Below are 22,774 nucleotides of genomic sequence, written 5' to 3' on the forward strand. Positions count from 1 at the left end.
TGAACTGTATGCTGTTTGGATTAAATACTCAATTTTTTCCAAGCATAAATGCTTGCATAATTTTGGTCTCTGTACCTGACATCTGCATTCTAACAACCCTGTCAAAGTTCCTCTTAATTAATATAGCATTAAAGTAGTTTATATCAGATAAGTCTATAAAAGAGTAACTAGAGAGGAAAAATTCTAAATTTTCTTTTTAAAAAGATAATGAAATTTCAATAAACAACTGTTTTTAGGAATAGTATTTTCCTGGGCTAATCTCTAGATATTCAACTGCTCTAAAATTTCTAAACAAAATTGGAAAGCAGTATATTATAGTATTTGATTCTTATTAAGACAATGAACACATCAAATTTATAAGGTAAGAAGGATTTCTCACTGCTAGCAAAAATTAATGTTTTTGTTTTAAAAAGGGTAAGATGACTTCAGAGATGTTGTTTATTAAAGGGTACTTTGTAACTAGTTAGGGGGAAGAAAACCAAAACAAGAAAAAATGATGCACCCCAAGAAATAAACAAACTCCTTTCTATAAATGCTGGTGTTTAACACAGAGGTGGATTCCCAAAACAATTCTGGCATTTGATTAAAACATTTATGCTAAAACTATTTGCTGTTTACAAAGTCTGGCCTTTTAAAATAACTTAAGAGGGCACACGAGAGGGTAAATTATGAAAAAAATACCCTACCTTTCTGCACTTGATAAGATGATAAGGAAACCTGCAGGCCCTGATCTGGTGGTTTTTATCATAGGGGCACTGTAATAACTTTTCAGGGTCCAGGGAGTCGACTGAAAGAGAAAAAAATACAGTGAGTATAAAGCATAACAGGTTCTTGTAAAACTACAGCATTCCAGGAACACTGGATTTTTCAATGGACTATGTAATAACAGAAAAGCTAGTTTAAAGAAAACTTATATTTAGCTGGGTGCAGCTAAATATGGGTATGTGCCTCTAATCCCAGCAATTTGGAAAACCAAGGCAGGAAGATTGCCAGTTGGAGGTCACCCTGGGCAACTTAGGGAGACCTTATCTCAAAAACAACAACAAAAAAGTGTGTGGCGGGGGCAGGTAGGGATATAGCTCACTGGTTCAATTCCCAGTACTGCAACAAAACAAAATAAAACAAACCTTAGATTTAAAATAAGGGTGACTAACCAAAGATGAAAATGTAACTTTGAGAAAACTGTGTTATCATTGAGTCTTTTTTGTTTGTTCTTTCTTTTCCCTCTCCCGTTTTCTGTCCATTTTTCCTCTCAAGGTAAATAACTTTCTAGAGGTGGTGTGACAGGGGACAGCCTTTTCTGTAATATATCCTCTGCCTGGTCCTTACAGTGCTGAGGTCTGAGTCTCTTACTTATGGAAGTCAGACTTCCAGGAAGGAGTAACAAGAGAAGATGTCCCTCTACTGTGGCAGCCTCCCCATCACTGCCAGACATCACTGACAGGCTCTGTCAGTCTGGCTGAGTATGACTATTAATAAAGGGCCTGCAAAAACAGCTTAACTCCATGACTGTATCTTTTGAAGGACATCAGAGTTGCCTGAGGGGATAGGATTTCTCTAGTAGTCTCCTTCACTTCAGTGTTGCCTGGGGATTCAGGCTTTCTCTGGCCTAGAAATGGCTAAGAAGGAAGAATTTGGGCATCATGGAAGGAGACAAAAAGGGAGATGGAGGGGAAGGAAAATGGAACCGATTTCAGCCAGGGTAGGGAGTAAGGAAAAGGAGGCACAAGGAAAGCCCAGCCTTGACGTCACTCTGTCCAGTCTAAAAAGGACGTATCAATGTACAACTAATTAGAATAAAATTAAAAAATTAAAAAAAAATGAGGAGGTATCAGATGGGGTTGCCTCCAATGAACCTGTAAGGAAGGCAAAGATGTGGGGAACCAAGGAAATGGGACACTGTAGATACAGGAGGCAGAAGGTGGAGTCTTGAGTTGGGAGAGGGTGTGGTACAGGACCCAAGCCTTCCCCCATCACTGGATAAGTCCAGTGGACCCAGCAATTGTGGGGTATAAGATCTCAGCTCATATTTGATTGAATATTGTTTTCAACATTGCTTATCTTTACTACAAAAAAAGTTAAGCTGGGTACAGTGTTGCATGCCTGTGATCTTAGCAACCCAGAAGGTTGAGGCAGGGGGATAGCAAGTTTGAAGCCAGATTTGGCAATTTAGGCACCTTCAGCAACTTGGCAAACCCCTGCTTCAAAATAAAAAAAAAATAAATAAAAAGGTCTGGGGATGTAGCTTAGTGGTAAAGTGCCTCTGGGTTTAATTCCTAGTACAAAAAAAAATTCTTTTCTTGTTCTTTCTTTCAGAAATGGGGATTGAACCCAGGGCCTCAAGCACAGTAGGTAAACACTATGCCACTGAGCCACATCCCTAGCTCTTTTCTTTTTCTAAAAGTGCTAATTAAAGATCATTTCTATTCTTTATCAATTGTGAATTGTTTATCTTATTTTACTTTTATCATTATCTTCAGGGGTGGCAAGAGGTTTTATTGGGTTGCCGCTTGTCCTCAGAATGTGCTTAACCATTTAATTTCCGTTCCTAAGTCATGCTTCCAAGATCCTAAGGCCTTGTACGTGCTAGGCAACCAAAATTTCCCAACCAGTGTGCTAAAGTTGAAATGGGTAGCTGGTGTGCCAATATATCAATATGTGGCCCACTGCACCTGCAAATCCTACCTCTCACCAATCCAAATGGTCCTAGGGCAATTTGAGGCTGGTTAATCCCCTACATTAGCATCCTAGTATTCTAAGACATGAACAAAGTTAGTAAGCATTGCTCTACTTTAATTATATGTTCTATGTAAACTTGAAAAATATTAGTGGATAGTTTTATTCACCATCTATCTGCTTTAATTTACCTTTATTTATTTATTATTATTTTGTTTTTGGTATTACTGGGGATTGATCCTAAGGCCTTGTACGTGCTAGACAAGCACTCTACCACTGAGCTACATTCCCAGATCCTCTTTTAAACTTTTTTTTATGTTGAGACAGGGTCTCACTAAGATTCCCATGCTGCCTTGAACTTATAATCTTCCTGCCTCAGCCTCTGGAGTAGCTGGGATTACAGGCATGTGCCATTGCATTTTGTCTTTTAATTTGCCTCCATAAGTAGTGCCTGATGTTGGTTACTTTAGTTGCCTCTTAAATGAAACCATTACTTTTATCAAACTGGTGATTTTACTTTTCATATTTTGGAACAGACAGAAAGAATGCAAAAGAATAATTGAGTGACTACCCAATTGGCCAGCTAAAAAAAAAACAGAACAAGCTGCAAAAACAGAACCTCCTGAGGCTAAGACAACTGTAGACATATAGAACTGTTATGTGAAAGAAAGCCCCTAACCTATATGTGCTATTTAAAACTGTCCTTAGCTGGGGGCAGTGGTGCATACTTATAATCCCAGAGACTGGTAGGCTGAGATAGGATCCCAATTTCAGCTTTAGCAATTTAGCAAGACCCTCAGAAGCTTAGTGAGAACCGGTCTCAAAATTAAAAATAAAAATATATAGCTTAGTGTAAGTGCCTCTGGGTTCAATCCTCAGAACCAAAAACAAAATCAACATTCTCCCCATCCTGCCCTTATGTTATATAAGATGCCCAGGCTGAGCCCCAAATCTTAACAAGCATGGCTTAGGAAGGGAAATTAAATGGTTAAGCACATTCTGAGGACAAGCGGCAACCCAATAAAATCCTCTTGCCACCCCTGAAGATAATGATAAAAGTAAAATAAGATAAACAATTCACAATTGATAAGAAGCTTATAAACCAGAAGACTGCAATGAAAATCAGGAGCCAGTGGGGAATTGAAACAGACAGTTTCACTGGAAGAGTGGTAAACATGGAATAAATTGCTAACCATGATCGTGATGCAAATGAGCCAGAAAGGTGACTTGAAGGACAGAATGAATAGGAAGGAAAAGTCTTAGAGGACAGACAAGCTTATTATGCCAACCAGGCTCTTCTTGACCAGCAATCTTTTCAAATTTTGAGGCTTTAGGACACCCAGGGAGCATTTATAGAAGAAATTCTTATTAGTTTCCCTTCATTTAATCTGTTCCATCACTAGCAAATGTTAGGCCATGTCAGCAGTTGACAGACTGGACATACCTTATGATTCATACAAATCATACTGCCTATATAGTGGCATATGTCAGAATTGATAATGAGAGCTTCCTACCATAATGCTTTACTTCTTGGTTTCAAGCAATTGCAGTTATCTCTAATCTGATTTTCTAGATTTAAATTTATTTTTAATTAAAAATATTTAAAACTGATAAAATATAAAATTTGCCACTTTGATAATTTTTTGATTTGCAGTGCTGGGGATCAGACCCAGGGTCTAGGGTTTCTAGACCCTGTTTCTAGGAGCTACTTCCATGTCAGTACACATAAGGACTATTTCATTGCTGCATATGAATATACCATAGATTCTTAAACGGTTCCTTTACTAAACATTTAAGTTTCCAATTTTTACTACTATATGAAATATTATGACTAATACTCTAGTAGATGCTTCTTTGTGCACTGTATGAATATTTCTCTTGGGCAGATACCTGAGAGTGCTGAAATGTATGTCCATTTAAAGTTGTAACAAATACTATTAAACTACTCTGCAACAATTTTTCTGGCTTACTGAAAACATAACTTGCTTTGGAAAACAAAATGGGTCCTGTTAATAAGCTTCCTCCAAAAAGCAGAGACTCTGCTGTTACTCAAATTTAATTGAGGCTTAAATGGAGGAAACTTCATGGGAATAAGGAACCAGGCATAACAAAAGTATCATCTTTGAGGTATAATCCAAGGACAGAACCTAGAGATCTTTAGGACTCTTATTCAATTAAGGTATAAGCTTCAGGTAAATTTCGGAAAGAGGTCAAGTATACTTTAATGCAGCATTTCCCAAGTGTTTTTCATTTAGGGATTGTGTTAACATGCGGATTCTGATTCAGTAGGTCTGGGATGGGACCTGAGATTGTGTATTTACAACAAGCACATAGGTGAATTTTTTTTTTCTAAGAAAAAATTATGCCTGAAAAAAGGAAGAACTGAGACAGAAAGGGAGATGTTGTTTTCTAATTTAATACAGAGTAGTAAGCATCCAAGAATAAATACATAAACCATACAGAAATTTCACTTTGTGTATACGTGTGACCCTAGGGATTAAACCTAGGCCTGCCTTGTGCTATAACCAGAAATTGGACCAGCCCAGATATATCATATTTTAAGTAAAAACATATTAAGACATTAGGAAGTAGGGTGGAACCCTAAAGAAGATCAAAGAGAATTAGCCTTCTAGATCAGTAATTTTAAAAGCGTAGTCCTCAGATCAGCGGCATCAGCACCACCTGGAAACTTCTCAGAAATGCACATTTTTGATGGGTGCAGTGATGCATGACTAATGCTATCTACTTGAGAGGCTGAGGCAGAAGGATGAAAATTTGAGGCCATCCTGAGCAATCTGGTGAGACCCTGTCTCAAAATAAAATAAAAATGGCTGGGATGTAGCTCATAGTGGTAGAGCTGCTTGCCTGGCATGAGTGAGGCCCTGGATTCAATTCCCAGTACTGTTAAATAAAGAAGTCCAATGGAGATTTTTATTACCAAAATATAGAAACTACAAAGAAATAGTCTTTATTAAACTGGGCATGGTGGCACATGTCTGTACTCCCAGTGACTTGGGAGGCTGAGGTAAGAGGATGGCAAATTTCAGGACAGCCTTGGCAATTTAGTGAGACCCTATCTGAAAATGAAAAAAATGGCTGGGGGTGTAGTTCAGTGATACAGTATCCCTGAGTTTAGAGAGAGAGAAAGAGGAAAAAAAAAAAGAGAGAAATAAAAATCCTTCCCAGGATTTCTTATCTTAAAAACTCAATGCACATCAATCTTATTATGCATACTATAGTACTTCTCAAAATAGAAAGAAAACAGGTTACTATCCCTGTCATAAATATAGGAGGAAACCTGAATCTTGAGTTAATATGCCTAATTTAATAAACATACTGTTTATTATAGAATACATGCTTAGCATGTGCCAGGATCTAGGTTCAATTCCTAGCACCAAAGAACAAAAACAAAACAAAAAAATTAAAAAATAGTTTAACAGATTCCCCCCCCCCCCCTCAAAGTACTAGGGATTGACCAGGGGTGCTCCACCACTGAGCTACATCCCCAACCGTTTTTACTTTTTATTCTGAGATAGGGTCTCATTAAGGTGCTGGGCTGGCCTTAAACTTTTGCTCCTCCTGCTTTAGCTTCCCAAGTCCCTGGCATTACAGGCCTGCACCATTACACCTGGCAACACAGGTGTCTTAAGTGCTGCTTTTTCAAAGCTCTATGACTTCTTACACATCTTTAATTATTTAAGTTTCAAGTGCCTCATTTAAAATTTGGGCACCTCTCTATATTAATACCACACAGACCTTTCCATATCAGCAGTTCAGGGAGAAATTTGAATTTTTCACAACACAATAAAGTCTTGTTAAGACATAAACTACAAGTAAATGATTTAACTTATTTTCTAAAACAACAAGAAGTACATACTGTAAGTGTCTTCCATGCTGAAAACGAAGGAGCTGAATCCAAGTGCTGGGGGGAAAAAGGCAAGATTCAGAGAATCAGAAATGAAATGTACCAAAAAGTAACCCTAAGAAGTGGAGTCACTTCTGGAATCAAAGCTACAGAAACTGAAGAAACAAAACCTTTAGTGCATACCCTTCTCCTCCCAATTTTTTTCCTCTTTAAAGCATTCTTTATTCCTTTGAAGCATTTATAGCGTTATTGCCCAATTCACATTCTTGGAATAAATTCTAGGGTCCACCAATAGTTAAGAAAAATATGACTACTAATATGAACTCTATTCAGGTGATAAGGTGTCCATCTATTTTAAGTGCCATTACACAGTCTGTCACTGTTCATCTGCTATTTGGGTTTGATGCTATTTAACAATAGAGGGGGTGAATCAAGATCATAAAACTACTCTTAAACTACAGTACTATTTTAAAACTCTCCTCCCAAATTATTAAAAATTACAGGAAGGGGAAGGCTACTAGTCTTGCCCTTCTCTGGGATATGAGAATGCTAGGTGTCTAAGTCAGGCAGTGAACACTAAACTCATCCAAACGCTCAGAGACATTCTAGTTTATCATTTTCATGTATTCAACATGATTAGAAGTGCCACCTTGATAGTCCCCCTTTTTAGTGCTACTTCAATTTTACACCCCCTAAACTACTATGCTAAAATGACAAGACTTGTTGAGTTAAGCCTCTTCAGTTAGTATCATTCCCTCTGGTCACTGAGGGAAAACTTTTGAATATTAGGACTTAAGAACGGTCTATATTATGGACAACACAATTATAAGAGAACAAACCTAACAGAAATGTAAAAGATAAATGGTTTTGTAGTTTGGATCCTCATCTACAAAGTTCTTCTCTGCTGAACATGTGATTAAATAAACTATGAGAAAAAAACTATTTTTTAATATAAAAGAACCCCCATAGGAAACTTCTAAAAATTGGTTATATTTACAGCTGTTGTCTCTAGGCAAGCTCTCCTTTGGTCTCTCATACAATTCTACACCCCTTCCCCTCATTCTATGACATAAGCAACATTAGAACCTAGGTTAGGAAATACAAGTGATGGGGCAGAGTATCATTTGTTAATAGCAATCATTAGTGAAACTATCTTAAAAATATTTTTTATGTTTGGATTAAGAAATCCTGACCTTTTTTGACATGTTTTACTTATATACAATTACTTCATACTTTTTCACTTAAGTAAAAGATCTGGAAGGAAGAATCAAGAATTGTTTCTTGATTTCAAGGCATAAAAAGGAGGGATGAGTGCCAGATTCAGTGACTTGTAGGAAGTCAACCTATTCTTTCCCGGAGAAATGAGTAATTACAGTAGACTAAGGGCAGTGGAATTCACAGCATCACCACTCAGCTGTGTTCCTTTAAGTATCTTCCACATCAAACTGTTGGCAGGTGACTCTTTCCCTTTTCCTTAGTACTAGACCCGTGGTGAATTAAACAAACTATGCAGTTCAGTCTGGGAACTGGATCTAGAAGGAAGCTACTGTTAAAACTTTTAACACAGTCACAGGCCGCTGTAATTTTTCCTTCTTCAAACAAAAACAACAAAACCAAAAGCTGAGTAGATTTAAGCAGCGGGACTAAATAACAGAAAGTGGGGGAGATGGTTAACCTAAAAAAAGGTAGTAAAAAGTAGTAGGGAGGCCCTCGAGTGGACGATGGAGCGGAACCAGCAGAAAGTCAACAGAGCTGCGTTCAGAGTCCCAGGGCTGAAAGCCACTGGCGTAAAACTGAAAAAGAGAAGGTATTAGGTGGTGGCGCTATCCCAGTACATGAAAGCCAGTCTGTTTGGAGGAGCCAAACCAGCGTGGGAATGTCTTTCCTACCTCAGTCGAGAGGCGCTCTCCCGACAGTCGCCTTCGTCCTATAGCCACGCCCCGGCAACGCCCACTTCCGGTCCCTGGCGCTAGGGGGCGGGGCCCCCACTTCCTGTGACAGGCGTTCTTGGCGCTGGGGCCAGTGGGGTCTCCTACCCTTGCCCCTTCCCCACTAGGGCCCAGCTGCGGCCCTTTCTGCTCCTTGGCGCCTTCTTGGGCCCATCATTCTCTGGCCCCGGGCCGATAGTGGTCCTGCGTGGGTGGAACTCCAGCTTCCTTGCCTGGTCTTGGTGGCGGCCATCTTAGAAAAGAGGAGCATTTAGAAATGGGCCCTTGAGGGAGTGGGACTGGGTCGAGGTGGGAGCTGTTTGGAAGGAAACCTTGTTTGTGGAAGTTGTCTAAATATGTAATTTATGTTTTGAGGGGAAGGAAGAGGAATTAAGAAGGGCACAGGCAGAGCAGCCAGTTACCAAGGGCAGGAATTTTGTGTCTGTTTAGCGCAGCGATGTAGAATTTTCAAAATTCAAAAGGCAGTAATAGTACCTGAGAACTAGGTTGGTAGGATGATGGATAAGTTAGTTGGGTTAAAGGGAGTTTTAGGTTGCAGAGGACAAACGGGCCAGAAAGTTAAAACCTGATAGAAAAGCCAAATATACTGTGAGCCTTTGTTCTGCAATCTGATAATATATATCAGTTATTGTCCCCCAAAATGCTTAGGGAAACAATTACAAAAGTGGGTGAATGGGTAAATGGCAGTACAACATATGCCAAAAAAGTGGTAGAGACTGTAAATCCCCTATGAGGAAGAAATAAGGTCTAAAATGACCTGGGAAGGCATTATGGAAGAAAGGGATTTGTGATCTTTGAAGTCTCAGTGTAAAAAAGGTGTTGACACTGCAGGTAGACCTAACATATCCCCCCAACTCCCATTTAGAGAATTGAACCCAGGATCTTGCACATGCTAGTCAAGTGCTAGGGACAATGTTTTAAAAACAAGACGTAAAGAATGTTTTTGTACTGTCCAAAGTGTAAAATGCAGTCTGGGTGCTGAAATATTGGGATTTCTGGCACATTTCAGTGTGCTGGGCCTAAATATGAGTTGAGAGGACCTATTCTGACAGTAAAAACTGTAGCCTTAGTGAAAAGGATCTTGGAGATCATTTTATTTTTATATGTATAATTTGTAAACATAAATTAGTCTGTCCCCACCTCAATTAGCAGTCCTTAGGTTGATGAGTATGTCCTTCATAGTCTTCGATTCAGATTAAGCTCCTAAAAAGAAATAGGTGTTGATGGAAGACTGGCTTAAGCCATTCTTGTTGTAGGCTAGTGAGTCTAAATCATGATCTGCACATTAGAATCATCTGGGGAACTCTTAAGACATACCATGCCAAGTTCCATTCTCATCCCAGACCAATTAATCAGAGAGAGCCAGGCATAGTTATTTTTAAAAACCTACCCAGATGATTCTAATGTGCAGCCAGGATGAGAACCACTGACCTAGGCACTGTTTTGAATTTATAAAAGCTCTTCTTTCACCTGGGTGGCCTGGATGATTCATAGGAAGGAGGAACAAGCTGTTAAAGTGCTTTTTCAAAGATAATTGCTAAGAATGAAAGCTTCATTGCAAGCTTAGCACAAAGCATTTTATAAAAGCTGCTGTTTTGGCAAGTCAGTTTCAGACTGTTAGGAAATAGTTTAAAAATATATACATATTTTTATTTTGTGGTACTGGGGATTGAACCCAGGACTGCGCTACCTCAGCCCTTTTTATTTTTATTTTTTATTTTGAGACGGGGTCTGACTGAGTTGCCTAGGCTGGCCTCCAAAGTGCAATCCTCCTGCCTCAGCTTCCTGAGTTGCAGGGATTATAGGTGAGTGCCACTGCATTCAGATGGTTTAAATTAATTTTAATGAAACCCCAGACCTCTGAATTTATCACAATGTCATTCATGCATAATTAGCAGGCCAGAGTGATTTGAACCAAAATATGATTTTCCAGGCTTTAAATTGCATTAATTTGGTGCAGTTGTTGTCATTGTTACTACAGTCCATAAATTCTTTTTGTTCATTTACCTGCAGATTGAATTGCTGAGGCAGAAAGAGCTATGGACATGAGAGGACGGGGAGTGGGTCCTGAACCTGAATCCCAAATCAGGCTTTACTGTGTTCAGTAATGCCTTGTCAGAGTGACAGGATCCTCAACTGATAAAGATGTGCCATTTAGCACCAGTGAACAAGTTTAAGAATTTATAAAAGCCCAACTGTCTTTTGGTGGTGATTTTGATATAAAAATGCACCACATATCCATTCTTTCTACTTTTAAAAGCACTGTACATTCCTTTTCAACCTAGAAACAGTCTGCTTTGTCTGAGATCCCTGCTGAGCTTTCTTTCACACTGGTCTTCAGTCATGTTGATCATACTTGGAACAGGAAAAAACAATGAGACCAAGTAACTTATACAAGGGTCCTTCTCGGAGTTAGTAGGACTCAATACCCAAAATAGACTCTAACTCTTGTTGGTTCTCTCAGTGTGTATACTAGCATTTATCTCTAAATTATAGATTATATTTTTAGAATAATTATTAGTTAAAAATAAAGTATGGACTAATGAGTAAAAACATCTGTATTTTGTTGATTGAAAGAAGAGTTTTTTCTGCTCTTAAGACTGAAGGAATTCCAGTAGTTTTTGAGAGTATACAGAAGTGTTTCAGAAAACCTAATGAAACTTAAACCTTTGAAACATTATGGCAGTTCCTCAAAAAACTGAAAATAGAATTACCATATGAACCAGCTGTAGCATTCCTGGATATATATCCTAAGAAAACTTGTTTCCCAACAAAAGAGATAGTTGCAGCAAACAAAAGAGATACTTACATACTCATTTTTGTTGTATCACTATTCACAATAGCCAAGATATGGAATCAACATAGATACCCATCAACAGATGAATGGATAAAAAAAAATATATGCAGTGGAGAATTATTATTCAGCCATAAGGAAAAATGAAATCCTGCTATTTGCAGGAAAATGGATGGAATTGGAAGCTATTATGTTAAACAAAATAAGCTAGATATAGAAAGACAAATTTCATATGTTCTCTCTTGTATATGTAAACTAAACAACAACAATAAACTCTCAAAGATGACCTGAAAGTGGAGGAGGACTATTATGGTCTGGAAAGGGGGTGAGAGGAGAAGAGGGGGAACATGAGCGAGGCTCAATATATGCATACATGGACATACCAGAGTGAAACCCATTAATTTTTGCAATTAATATGAGTTAATAATCAAAGGTGCCAAAACACACAATGGAGAAAAGATAGCCTCTTCAACAAATGGTGCTGGAAAAACTGGAAATCCATATGCAGTAAAATGAAATTAAACCCCTATCTCTCACCCTGCACAAAACTCAATTCAAAATGGATCAAGGACCTAGGAATCATACAGAGACCCTGCACCAAATAGAAGAATAAATAGGCCCAAATCTTCATCGTGTTGACTTAGGACCAGACTTCCTTAACACAACTCCCAGAGCATAAGAAATGAAAGTAAGAATCAATAAATGAGGTGGACTCAAACTAAAAACCTTTTTCTCAGGAAAGGAGACAATTATGTGAAAAGAGAGACTATGGAGTGGGAGATAATCTTTTCCACATGCACTTCAGATAGAGCACTAATCTCCAAAAGTTATAAAGAACTTAAAAAATTTTACACCAAAAATACAAAGAACCCAATTAATAAATGGGCCAAGGAACTGGGCAGATACTTCACAGAAGATACACAAGTGATCAACAAATATAGAAAAAATGTTCAACATCTCTAGTAATTAGAGAAATGCAAATCAAAACCACCCTAAGATTTCAACTCACTCCAATTAGAATGGCTATTATCAAGAATACAGGCAATAATAGGTGTTGGTGAGGATGTGGGGAAAAAGGCATACTCAAACATTGCTGGTGGGATTGCAAATTGGTGCAGCCACTCTGGAAAGCAGTATGGAGATTCCTCAGAAATCTTGGAATGGACCCACTATTTGACTCTCTTATCCCATTCCTTGGTTTATACCCAAAGAACTTAAAATCAGCATATTACAGTAACACAACCACATCAATGTTTATAGCAGCTCAATTCACAATAGCTAAATTGTGGAACCAACCTAGATGCCCTTTAATAGATGAATGGATAAAGAAACTGTGGTATATATACACAATGGAATATTACTCAGTCATAAAGAAGAATAATATTATGGCATTTGCTGGTAAATGGATGAAGTTGGAAAATATCATGCTAAGTGAAATAGGCCAAGCCCCAAAATCCAAAGACCAAATGTTTTCTCTGAGAAGTGGATGATGATACATAATGGGGGGGTGTGGGGGTAGAGGGGCTAAGAGAAGAATGGAAGAACTTTAGATTGTGTAGAGGGAAATGAGGGGAGGGGAGGAGATGAGGGAAGGAAAGATAGTGAAATGAGACAAACATCATTACCCTAGGTACATGTATGATTACATGAATGGTGTGAATCTACATCATGTACAACCATAGAAATGAAAATTATACTCTATTTGTGTACAATGAATCAGAATAGTCTGTAAAAATAAAACTAAATAAAAGTTAAAAAGGCAAAAAAAAATCATAATAAAAATTAACTTTTGCTCATCAGAAAACAAATATCATCCAGGTTTGGAAGCATATGTCTGTAATTCCAGCTACTTGGGAGACTGAAGCAGGAGGATTGTATATTTGAGGTCAACCTTAGCAACTTAGCAAGACCCTGTTTCAAAATAAAACTTAGAAAATGTATGGGGTTGTAGCTCAGTGGTAGAGAACCTCCCTAGCATTTGTGAGGCCTTGGGTTCAATCCTTAGTACAAAAACAAACAAACAAACCCAAAAGACTAAAATATTATATTGCTTTGCTTCTGGCTTGAATTTTATCAACTAAAAAATTGATTTTCTCATTTAATTATGATTTCTGATTGGTAGTTAAGTGTATAATTACAAGTAGGCATTTGTAAAATCTTTGAAAATGAGGGATTATGTAACAGGTGTTATTGGTGAGGATAGGTTGGGAAATATTGCTTTAGAGGAGAGTGAAAAGTTGGGATTGGTTACAATTGTGTAGGCAAAGTAGCAGGGAAGGTGGTGGAAGCCAATGAAAATTATAGTTCTAAAATTCCAATACTGCTATTTGTCAGATCTGCTATTTTAAGGAATGTCAAATGTTTAAATGCAGGTTCATTTTCTCTATGAAGCTATCTTCTAAGCTCTACCTGGGATTAAGTCCTTACATCATTTTTTTTTTTGTTTTTTTGGTAACATCTCAATACCCTCTTCCTTCCCATTGTGTTGTACCAGTGGTTCTCAAAGTATGGTTCCCAGAGCAGCAGCAGCAGCATCACTTGGGGACTTGAGGGAATGAAAATTCTGGGTCTTATGACAGACCTACTGAATCAGAAACTGGGGGATGAGATGCCCTTCAATCTGGGTTTTAACAAGCCCTCTGAATGTTTTGGATATCCAGTAGACTTTGAGAACAAATGCCTTAGACTATAGTCGTTGACATTGTTCCCTCATAACATTGCCACAAGTTCTTTTTTTTTTTTTAAATTGAGGTGTGATTGACAAATAAATTCCATATATTTAAGTGTACAACATGGTGTTTTGATATAAATACACCTTGTTCAATGATTCCCATAATCAAGCTAATTAACAAAACTACCATGGAACATCGCTACCTATTTTTATGTGTGTGGTGAGAATACTTAGAATCTATGCAGCAATTTCAGGCATACAGTACATCGCTGTACAATAGATCTTTAGAACTTGCTGATCTCATAACTGAATACTTGTAGGTTTTGACCAAGTATTCCCCATTTCCCCTATACTATTATACTTTAAATAGTGTTGCAAATATGGTAGATACTTGATTATTTGACTTGTGAACACAGGTACATTTTGTCAGGAGCTGCAGTAAATGTAAGACATCATCTATCTTATAAGAGAGTATGTGGAAAGAAGAGACTGAAATATTTGCTTTTCCCCCCCTTTCCTTATATTATAGGTGCATGGAAAGGCTGCACAAAAAGTCCCATAAAGTTTATATAAACCACAGGAGAGATAAGGATATGGAACCAATGAGATATGTTTTGATATATATCTAGGACATGAATAATGGGCCTTTGCAATGTTTCCCCCACCCCAGTTCACAGTGTGAGTGGAAGAGTGAAAACCTTAAAACTTGATTTTAGGGAAGACACTTTATAGCTGGAAAAACTTATTACTATTCCATGAACATAAATTGTCTTAATAGGACTTTTTGGAAAAGAGAAACTGGTTACCAAGGTGTTTAAAGGTTGATTTATTCTGATAGAAATATTTAGCCAGAGTATCAAGTCTCTTTGTATCTCACCATGTCTATATAGATCCTTCACATTTAGTGTCCTGGATTGTTTGTGGGCATAGGACTAGTACATAGTCAAGATCCTGCCTATCCTAGTGGGGTGATTTTATTGGTGACTCAGAAGTAGGTGCCCCTGGGTTCAATCTCCAGCCTAACATCAACAATCTTATCATAAAGAATATTATAATTTAACAATAATAAAACATGATAAAAGGTTACATAGAGAAATAAGCCATCTGTTATGGGGGCGTGTGGCAATATTTAGGACTTTGGGGAACCTAGAAAAGTTTTGAGGCAATTACTTTTTTTGGGGGGGATGCTGGGGATTGAACCCAAGGCCATTGTGCATGCAAGGCAAGCACTCTACCAATTGAGCTATATCCCCAGCCCTAAATGTTACTTAAAAAAAAAAAAAAGCAAATACTTTTTTCCTCCATAAATTTGTTTATTCATTCATTCATTCAGTCTGGTACTGGGATTGATCTTAGGGGTGCTTTACTACTGAGCTACATCCTTATCCCCCCTTTTTAAAAAAAATTTTGAGACAGGGTCTCCGAGTTGCGCAGGCTGACCTTGAATTTGTAATTCTCCTGCCTCAGCCTCCTGAGTTGCTGGGATTATAGGCGTGTGTGCTGTGCCCAGCTTTTATCTGGATTTTCTTAATGCTTTGGCTGATTGTTATGTGTGTTATATGAGAAGTCAAAAAAGTGATATTTTAGCTTCTGTCGTGCCTTCTCCTAAGCACTCAAAACTTATTAAAAGTTTTAGTAGATTTGGCACCCATATTTTGAATGCCCCAACTCCCTATTAAGTGATGTTTTCTCTCTTAAGACGAAGGTGACCAACTGGTTTGTCTGGTTGTTCCAGGACAAATATTGGTGGGGCTGTTTTTCACACTCAAAAGCATTAAAAAAAAATAAAAAAATAAACTCTGGGTTTAGAAGAAAAATTATGTGGTGAATCCAATTGACTGACTTTTTAGGGGAAGATTCTGTATATTAAAAATATGATAAAGACAGACATCTGGGGCTGGGGTTGTAGCTCAGTGGTAGAGCGCTTGCCTAGCACGTGTGAGACACTAGGTTTTGTCCTCAGAACCACATTAAAAAAAAAAAAAAAAAGGAATTGTGTCTAACAGAAAAAAAAGACATCTGCTGGTATTGGGCCATCTTCTTGGGGAACATTCTTTTGTTTTTATAGTTGATTGCTAAATACCAAAGTATAATTTAAAAAGTTGAAAATGTGTGAGGCATTAGTCAAGAGATGAGAATAAGCTGGGTGTGGTGGCATGAGCCTGTAGTCCCAACCACGCAGGAGGCTGAGACGGGAGGATCACTTGAACTCATGGGTTCTAGCCCAATTTGGGCAACACAATAAGACCCTGCATGAAAAAAAGTTTATATTATGTAAATTAAAAAAAAAATCTTATAGTTGTAGGTGGACAGAATGCCTTTATTTTTATGTGGTGCTAAGGATGAAACCCAGTGCCTCACACATGTTAGGCAAGTGCTCTGCCACTGAGCCACAACCCCAGCCCTATATTATATAAATTTAGGGGAGAAAAGCAGTAGCTCTCGTTTGTACACAGTATATAGAATGTACTAGATATGAAAAGTGCCTAGTCATTTTTCCTTCCATTTTCTGCTTTAATTGAAGAGAAAAAAAAGATAATTTGAAAAGATCTAGAAAATGCTTGTATAAGGAAGAGCCTCAGGGCAGAAATATTCATTTGATTGTAATGATTTTTTATTTTTGTGGTACTGGGAATTGAACACAGGGCCTTGCACATGCGAGGCAAGTGCTGTACCATTGAGCTACATCTTCAACTCTTTAAAAATTTCTATTTTCAGTGGGGTCTCCCTAAATTGGCCAGGCTGGACTCAAGCTTGTGATCCTTCTGCCTCAGCTCCACCCTTCCACCTCCATAGAAGCTGGAATAAAGGCATGAACCACTGCAGCATAACTTTTTTTTTTCCCCCTGTGGTACTGGGGACTGAACCCATGACCTTGTGTATTCAAGGCAAGCACTCTACCAACTAAGTTATATCCCCTGCCCCTGAACTTTTTTTTTTGTACTGGGGGTTGAACTCAGGGGCGCTGTACTACTGAGCCACATCCCCAACCCTATTTTGTATTTTAGAGACAGGGTCTCACTAAGTTGCTTAGTGCCTCGCTTTGCTGAGGCTGACTTGAGGTCCTCCTGGGATTACAGGCGTGCACCACCGCACCCGGCCTTCTTACTTTTAATTATCAATCTAAATATACTTGGAATAATCAATAAACTATAAGAAAGCTAGTGTTATTTTTAAAATTACAGCTTAAGGGAAACTGATGTCTGTCAAATTAGATCTTGGCATTTGAATTTCTATTAGATGTACACAGCACCAGGCTCATTGTGTAGCAAATACAAAACACTTGATTGTGACTTTCCCTATGAAGATTAATGAATGGTATGATTGAGGTTGAAGAAACTTTAACTGTCATATTAGAAGTCACTAACGACAGGGAAAGTTTAAGTGAGGAATAAGTTGGATTAAAAAAAAAAAGCTAGAATAGGGATTTAAATAGTTGAAGGTGAAGGGGTAACATTTAAAAATGAACAGAGTGACAAAGAATAAGGCATATTAAGCCTGTAATCCCAGAGACTCAGCAGGCTGAAGCAGGAGGATTCTAAATTTGAGGTTAGTCTGAGCAACTTAGCAAGGCCCTGTCTCAAAATGAAAAGGTCCTGTAATGAAAAGGTCCTATAATGAAAATGAAAAGGAATGTAGCTTAGAGGTAGAATACTCCTGGTTCAATTCTTAGTGTTACACACACACAGAATAAGGCATTTTAAGATGAGGGTAAATTGACTTTAGAGAGTTAGGAAGATAGATTTGGAGCCATGTTCCAAACTACACTTCTCATAAAAACTATTCATTAAGTAGCACGGAAGATTTGTATAGAGAATCGATAGAAGAAGGTTGGTCTAACTGTTATATACTAAGTGACTTGGAGAAAAAAATTGGGGGATGAAGAACCTAATTATGGAACAGCTTTTGAACCCACATGCTGACTATATTACCCCTGCTAAGAAGGGAAATAGGGAAGTAAGCTCTCTAGCTGTTTGGTTGACAAATGAATAAATGAAAACAAGGAAGCATAAGAAACCAAATGAAACTTGTCATTGGAAAAATATTCTTTATTTAAATAAATAAACGTGTTAAGATGCCAATGACAAAAGTTGTTTCCTAAAATTTGACAGTTAAGTTTTCCCTAAAGTTAAAAAAAAAAAAAAAAAAAAAAAAGACTTAAAATTAAATCTTCTATCTGCTGGTTCTTCAACTCACAAGTTCTCCATTAGTTTTTCTGACCTGTAAGGACAAAGATTGAAGTAGTGTCATTTTGATAATGCTTTTGTGGAGGGTGTAAGCTTGAGGTATGTTGGTAGCATTTCAGATATAGATTTACACAATATTTTTTCCAAAGTCAGATTTAAAGCCCTCAGGACTTCCCCTTATTGTGGGCAGAGGAAGGACTTCTAATATATATATATATTTGTACCAAGGATTGAACCGAGGGGTGTTAACCACTGAGTCACATCCCCAGCTCTTTATTTTTTGTTTGAGACAGGGTCACATTAATTTCCTTTAAGGCCTGGCTAAGTTGCTGAGGCTGGCTTTGAACTTGAAATCCTCCAGCTTCAGCCTCCAGAGTTGTTGGGATTACAAACTTGTGCCACTGTGCCCAACTTAATTTTTTTTTTAAAAGGAAATTTGTCTAGGAATTTTTAAAAAAATATATTTTAATATGTTTTTAGTTGTAGATGGACACAATACCTTTATTTTATTTATTTATTTTATGTGGTACTGAGGATCAAACCCAGTGCCTCACATGTGGTAGGCAAGTGCTCTACCACTGAGCTACAACTCCAGTGGTAGGAACCTCTTTAAATACAGCATATTTCACAAATTTGTGTGTCATCCTTGCACAGGGGCCATGCTAAACTTCTCTATACCATTCCAATTTTAGTATATGTGCTGCCCAAGCTAGTACCTGTCTAAGAATCTTTGAAGGTTTAGACTACAACATTAGTGATTAGTTAAAACTCTGATATTAGGTTGGGCATCGTGGCACATGCCTGTAATCCCAGAGGCTCAGCAGGCTGATGCAGAAGGATCGGAAGTTCAAAACCAGCCTCAGCAATTTAGTGAGGCCCTGAGAAACTTAGCAAAAAACCCTGCCTCAAAATAAAACATAAAAAGTGCTGGGGATGTGCCTCGGTGGTAAAGAGTCCCTGGGTTCAATTCCTGCTACAAAACAAAAGACAAAAACCCCCCTCTGATACTAGTCTAAAAAGGTTATTTTACCTTTTCTCCAGGATTTACAGTTGTTGGGATGATTATCATCCATAGGCTCTTTCTTGAGGTCTCTTGAGTCACTGCAGGAAAGGACCATAAGAGGAAAGTTATTTGGAATAGGACTGAAGACAGTCAAGATAACCAATTCTAGGAGGCTAAAGTTACTTTATCAAACAATTTATATTAACTCACAGAAAGGATTTTTTTTTTTTTTTTTTTTTTTGCTAACTTATGCTTTGCATAGTTTCTTTATTCCTTCCCTTCTCCCTGTGCAAGTGGTGGTAATTTCACTAAGGCTCCTATAACTTTTTTTTGTACTAGGGATTGGACCCAGGGGAGCCTTACTATTGAGTTACCTCCCCAGCCCTTTATTATTTTAAAACAGGGTCTCCCTAAATTGCTGATGCTGGCCTTTGAACTTGCGATCTTCCTGCCTCAGTCTCTAGAGTAGTTGGAATTTCAGGTGTGTGCTACTGTGCCTGGCTCTTTTAACTCTTGTTTGTGCATTTCAAGTTTGTTTGGCTGGGGATCCTTACCTGGTTCATGTATAGTATGTTTATTCTTTCCAACAGTTTGAGGAATCGGTTTTTTATTCTTTGAATATATTACACAGATTCCAGAATGTTGTGTACGCAACTCGGTGTACAGTACTAAGTGGTGCCATTGAGAAGGAATGAAAAGACGCTGCCCGCCACATCTTTTCAGTTCACAAGTGGTTGAAACTTAAGCATTTGCTCTGCCTGTAATCTAATGGTCTCTCACTTCAGCTGTCTAATTGGAGATTGAAAATACAGTTTATCTTACCTTTCACAAACCAGCGTTTTTGGAGTAAAAGTCTGAAGAACAAATGAAGGAGAATGATACATGTTATCTAGAAAGAAGGAAAGGTGAAATAATACATGTAGTAGGCATTTTTACATTGTTGCAGCAGAGGTTTGAGTCTTTCTTCCATAGTTGTTGCTGGGAAGTGACTGATTATATGTCTATCTCCCTTACATTTAGGCATGATCAGGTCACTAGTTTTGCCAATGGAATACGAATTAAAGTATTTTACTCAAGGCCAAGGTGGTTAAAATGCAGTTGCACAGTGGGCTGGAGTTGTGGCTCAGTGGTAGAGTGCTTGCCTAGCATGTTTGAGGCACTGGGTTCGATTCTCAGCACCACACATAAATAAAGATATTATGTCCACCCACAAGTTAAAAAAAAAAAATAAAAAAGGTTGCCTAATAATTCCAGAGGCTCAGGACACTGAGGCAGGAGACTGTTCATGGCCAGTCTCAGCCAACTTAGTGAGATCCCCCCTGTCTCAAAATAAGGACTGGGGATGTGACTCAGTGGTTAAGCACTCCTGGGGTCAATTAAAAAAAAAGAAAAAAAAATGCAGTTACACTTTCTCCATTTTCCTTCTGTGGAAGACAAAAGTGAAAGGTGACAGCCACAAGATGAAAAGAGCCCATGTTCCTGAATCACTACCATCAAGTGGATGATTGTATTGGGTTTAGTACAAGGAAGCTTCTGTTGGGTTAAGCTGTGATATTCACATGGTTTGGACTTTATATTTTATAGGAGCTAGCATTGCACTAACATACACATTTGAGATTTCTTTTTGGTAATTCTACATTTTGAACCCAGAGTCTTGCACAGGCCAGAAAAGCCTCTACTCTTGAGCTACACCTCCAGCCCCTATTTAATATTAAGGTTGATTATGAGGCAGGCTTTTATAGATGAGAAAGATGTGCTGGGAAGCAACTTCCTTTAAGGTGACAGCAGAGAGCTAAATCTAGATCTAACTGAAAGCCAGTGAAGTATCCCTTACAATATGCTGCATCTTGAGACACAAAATATAAAAATTTATTTCAAGACACATTTGAAATAAATCTCAACCGTTCATATTACAAGTTTCAGTTTATAAAGTTTTTTGTACACAGGAAAGTGACCAGATATTGCTAAGAAAAAAAGAATTAGATGAGAATTTAGGCTGGGTGTGGTGGCTATGTCTGTAATTCCAGCAGCTTGGGAGGCTGAGGCAGGAAGACCACCAGTTCAAAGTCAGCCTAAGCAACCTAGCGAGACCCTAGGCAATTTAGCAAGATCCTGTCTCTAAATAAAATATAAAAAAGGGGGTTGGGGATGTGGCTCAGTGGCTAAATGCCCCTGGGTTCAATACCTGGGTACAAACAAAACAAAAACAACAACAACAAAAAAAGAAACAAACAAACAAACCAGAAAAAACAAAAGAACAAAAAAATCCCCATGAATTTATATTTTATTAAGAGTCTTTACTGAGCTGCTTCTCTGGAGACAGATGAAATTCGTAGCTTTACTAATTTGATTGTTCTAGTAAAGGATTTTGTGGGAAAAGTACTGAGACTCCAGTTGTGCTGCCCAATATAAAGGGCTCAGGCCTTCATTCATGATTATGTTCATTGTTTTACCTTCCTCACTTTCATTCCAGATATCAGGGTCCAGAATCTGATGGGCAGCATTAGAAGGTTTTTCATTTAGTTCCAAACTTGGAGAAATAAACTTTGGAAGATTAAATGGCTCTGAAATAAAGTAGACCAGAAATTATAGGACTGGAAATTCCTTTTGTTTTTCCACTCCTTTCATTTGTTTAGGGCTTTCACAGCTATGAGATATGAGGGCACAAAACAATAGAACTTGAGGTCACTTCCCTACTCCCCAAAATAAAAAAAAAACTTACCATCATCTACTGCAGTTCTGTCAGTACAGCTAGCCTCATGCTCCTTGAGCCTTTCAATTGGGACCACATGACAAGCATTATATTTGCAGTTAGCCATCTTTTTAGCTATCTTTGGATTTTTCTAGAAGGAAAAATTCCTGTTAGGTTTTGCCTGTATTCCAATCTTTCTGGAAATGTTGAAGACCTGCTGTCTTCAACAACAGGTTCTTCAATGTTTCAACATTGAGACCTGGCAGGTGCTACATATGGTTGGAAGCTGGAAGCTTTTTTTTTTGTTGTTGTGCTGGGGATTGAACCCAGGGTCTCAGAGCATGCTGGGCAAGTACTCTAACACTGAGCCACAGCACCACCCTTAAATTTTTTTTTTTTATTTGGACACAGGGTCTCCCTAAATTGTGATCTTCATACAAGTAACTCGGATTATAGGCATGCCTGGATTTAAAATTTTTTTTTTAACTTTAACTTTTTATATTCTGAGCTTATTTTCTCTATCTGGTGATTCACAGTTCTTATCAGGAAAACTTACCTTTTTGCATGATGCTAGGTGGTACTGTAACCTGCTGGCTGGCATCCTGTGGTTCGGGACATAAGGGCATATTTTTAAGTCTTCTGGCTCCATGAGGCCTAAATGGCAGGAACCAAGGGTTGGCAAAGAAAAGACTGACATTTAAGATCAGGTGGTCCTGACATAGGTCTCTTCTACTCTTGAAAGAAAATTGATATGAAAGGTATTGGTCTCTCAAATCTTACCTATGAAAGTTTGAATTCTAAAGTAATAGCCTAGCCAATTTAGATAATAGGGAAAAGCTCACTGTTTCTGTGCATTGGAAGACCAAGAATTAACATTTGTACAATAGTCTTACAGGCTGTTTTATTTTGGTACTGGAGATTGAACCCAGGGGGACTT

The 22,774-nt window shown here is 38.1% G+C and overlaps 2 protein-coding genes and 1 non-coding gene across 3 annotated transcripts in view; all 3 read right to left on the reverse strand.

Moving 5' to 3' along the window:
• The window catches only part of Gtsf1 (gametocyte specific factor 1), a 38,152-nt gene extending 31,583 nt beyond the window's left edge, over positions 1-6,569 (reverse strand). The window contains exons 1-2 of the mRNA XM_047549775.1: positions 6,554-6,569; positions 687-787 (exon numbers count right to left, since the gene is read on the reverse strand). Coding sequence (XP_047405731.1) covers positions 687-787; positions 6,554-6,569 — 117 coding nt within the window. The remainder of the gene's footprint in view (positions 1-686; positions 788-6,553) is intronic.
• A 1,730-nt stretch (positions 6,570-8,299) lies between these two features.
• LOC124982895 (gametocyte-specific factor 1-like) lies at positions 8,300-22,486 on the reverse strand. Its single transcript, XM_047549776.1, has 6 exons — positions 22,394-22,486; positions 21,868-21,988; positions 21,608-21,709; positions 19,968-20,034; positions 19,173-19,243; positions 8,300-8,334 (listed from the first exon to the last, which is right to left on the reverse strand). Exons 1-6 carry the CDS (start codon positions 22,484-22,486, stop codon positions 8,300-8,302), a joined length of 489 nt encoding a protein of 162 aa, XP_047405732.1.
• Positions 18,752-18,858, reverse strand: LOC124984189 (U6 spliceosomal RNA). Its single transcript, XR_007108642.1, has one exon. It is a non-coding gene; the product is annotated as a U6 spliceosomal RNA (small nuclear RNA).
• Positions 22,487-22,774: the final 288 nt, after the last annotated feature.

Source organism: Sciurus carolinensis, chromosome 4 (assembly GCF_902686445.1).
Source record: "Sciurus carolinensis chromosome 4, mSciCar1.2, whole genome shotgun sequence".
NCBI lineage: Eukaryota > Metazoa > Chordata > Mammalia > Rodentia > Sciuridae > Sciurus > Sciurus carolinensis.

Coding starts and splice junctions, on each gene's coding strand:
- LOC124982895 (XM_047549776.1), bottom strand. CDS start 22,486: ATGGAGCCAGAAGACTTAAAAATATGCCCTTATGTCCCGAACCACAGG. Junction 20,035..21,607: donor CCCTGATATCTGGAATGAAA/GTGAGGAAGGTA, acceptor CCTTCTTTCTAG/ATAACATGTATCATTCTCCT. Junction 19,244..19,967: donor AAAACGCTGGTTTGTGAAAG/GTAAGATAAACT, acceptor CCTTTCCTGCAG/TGACTCAAGAGACCTCAAGA.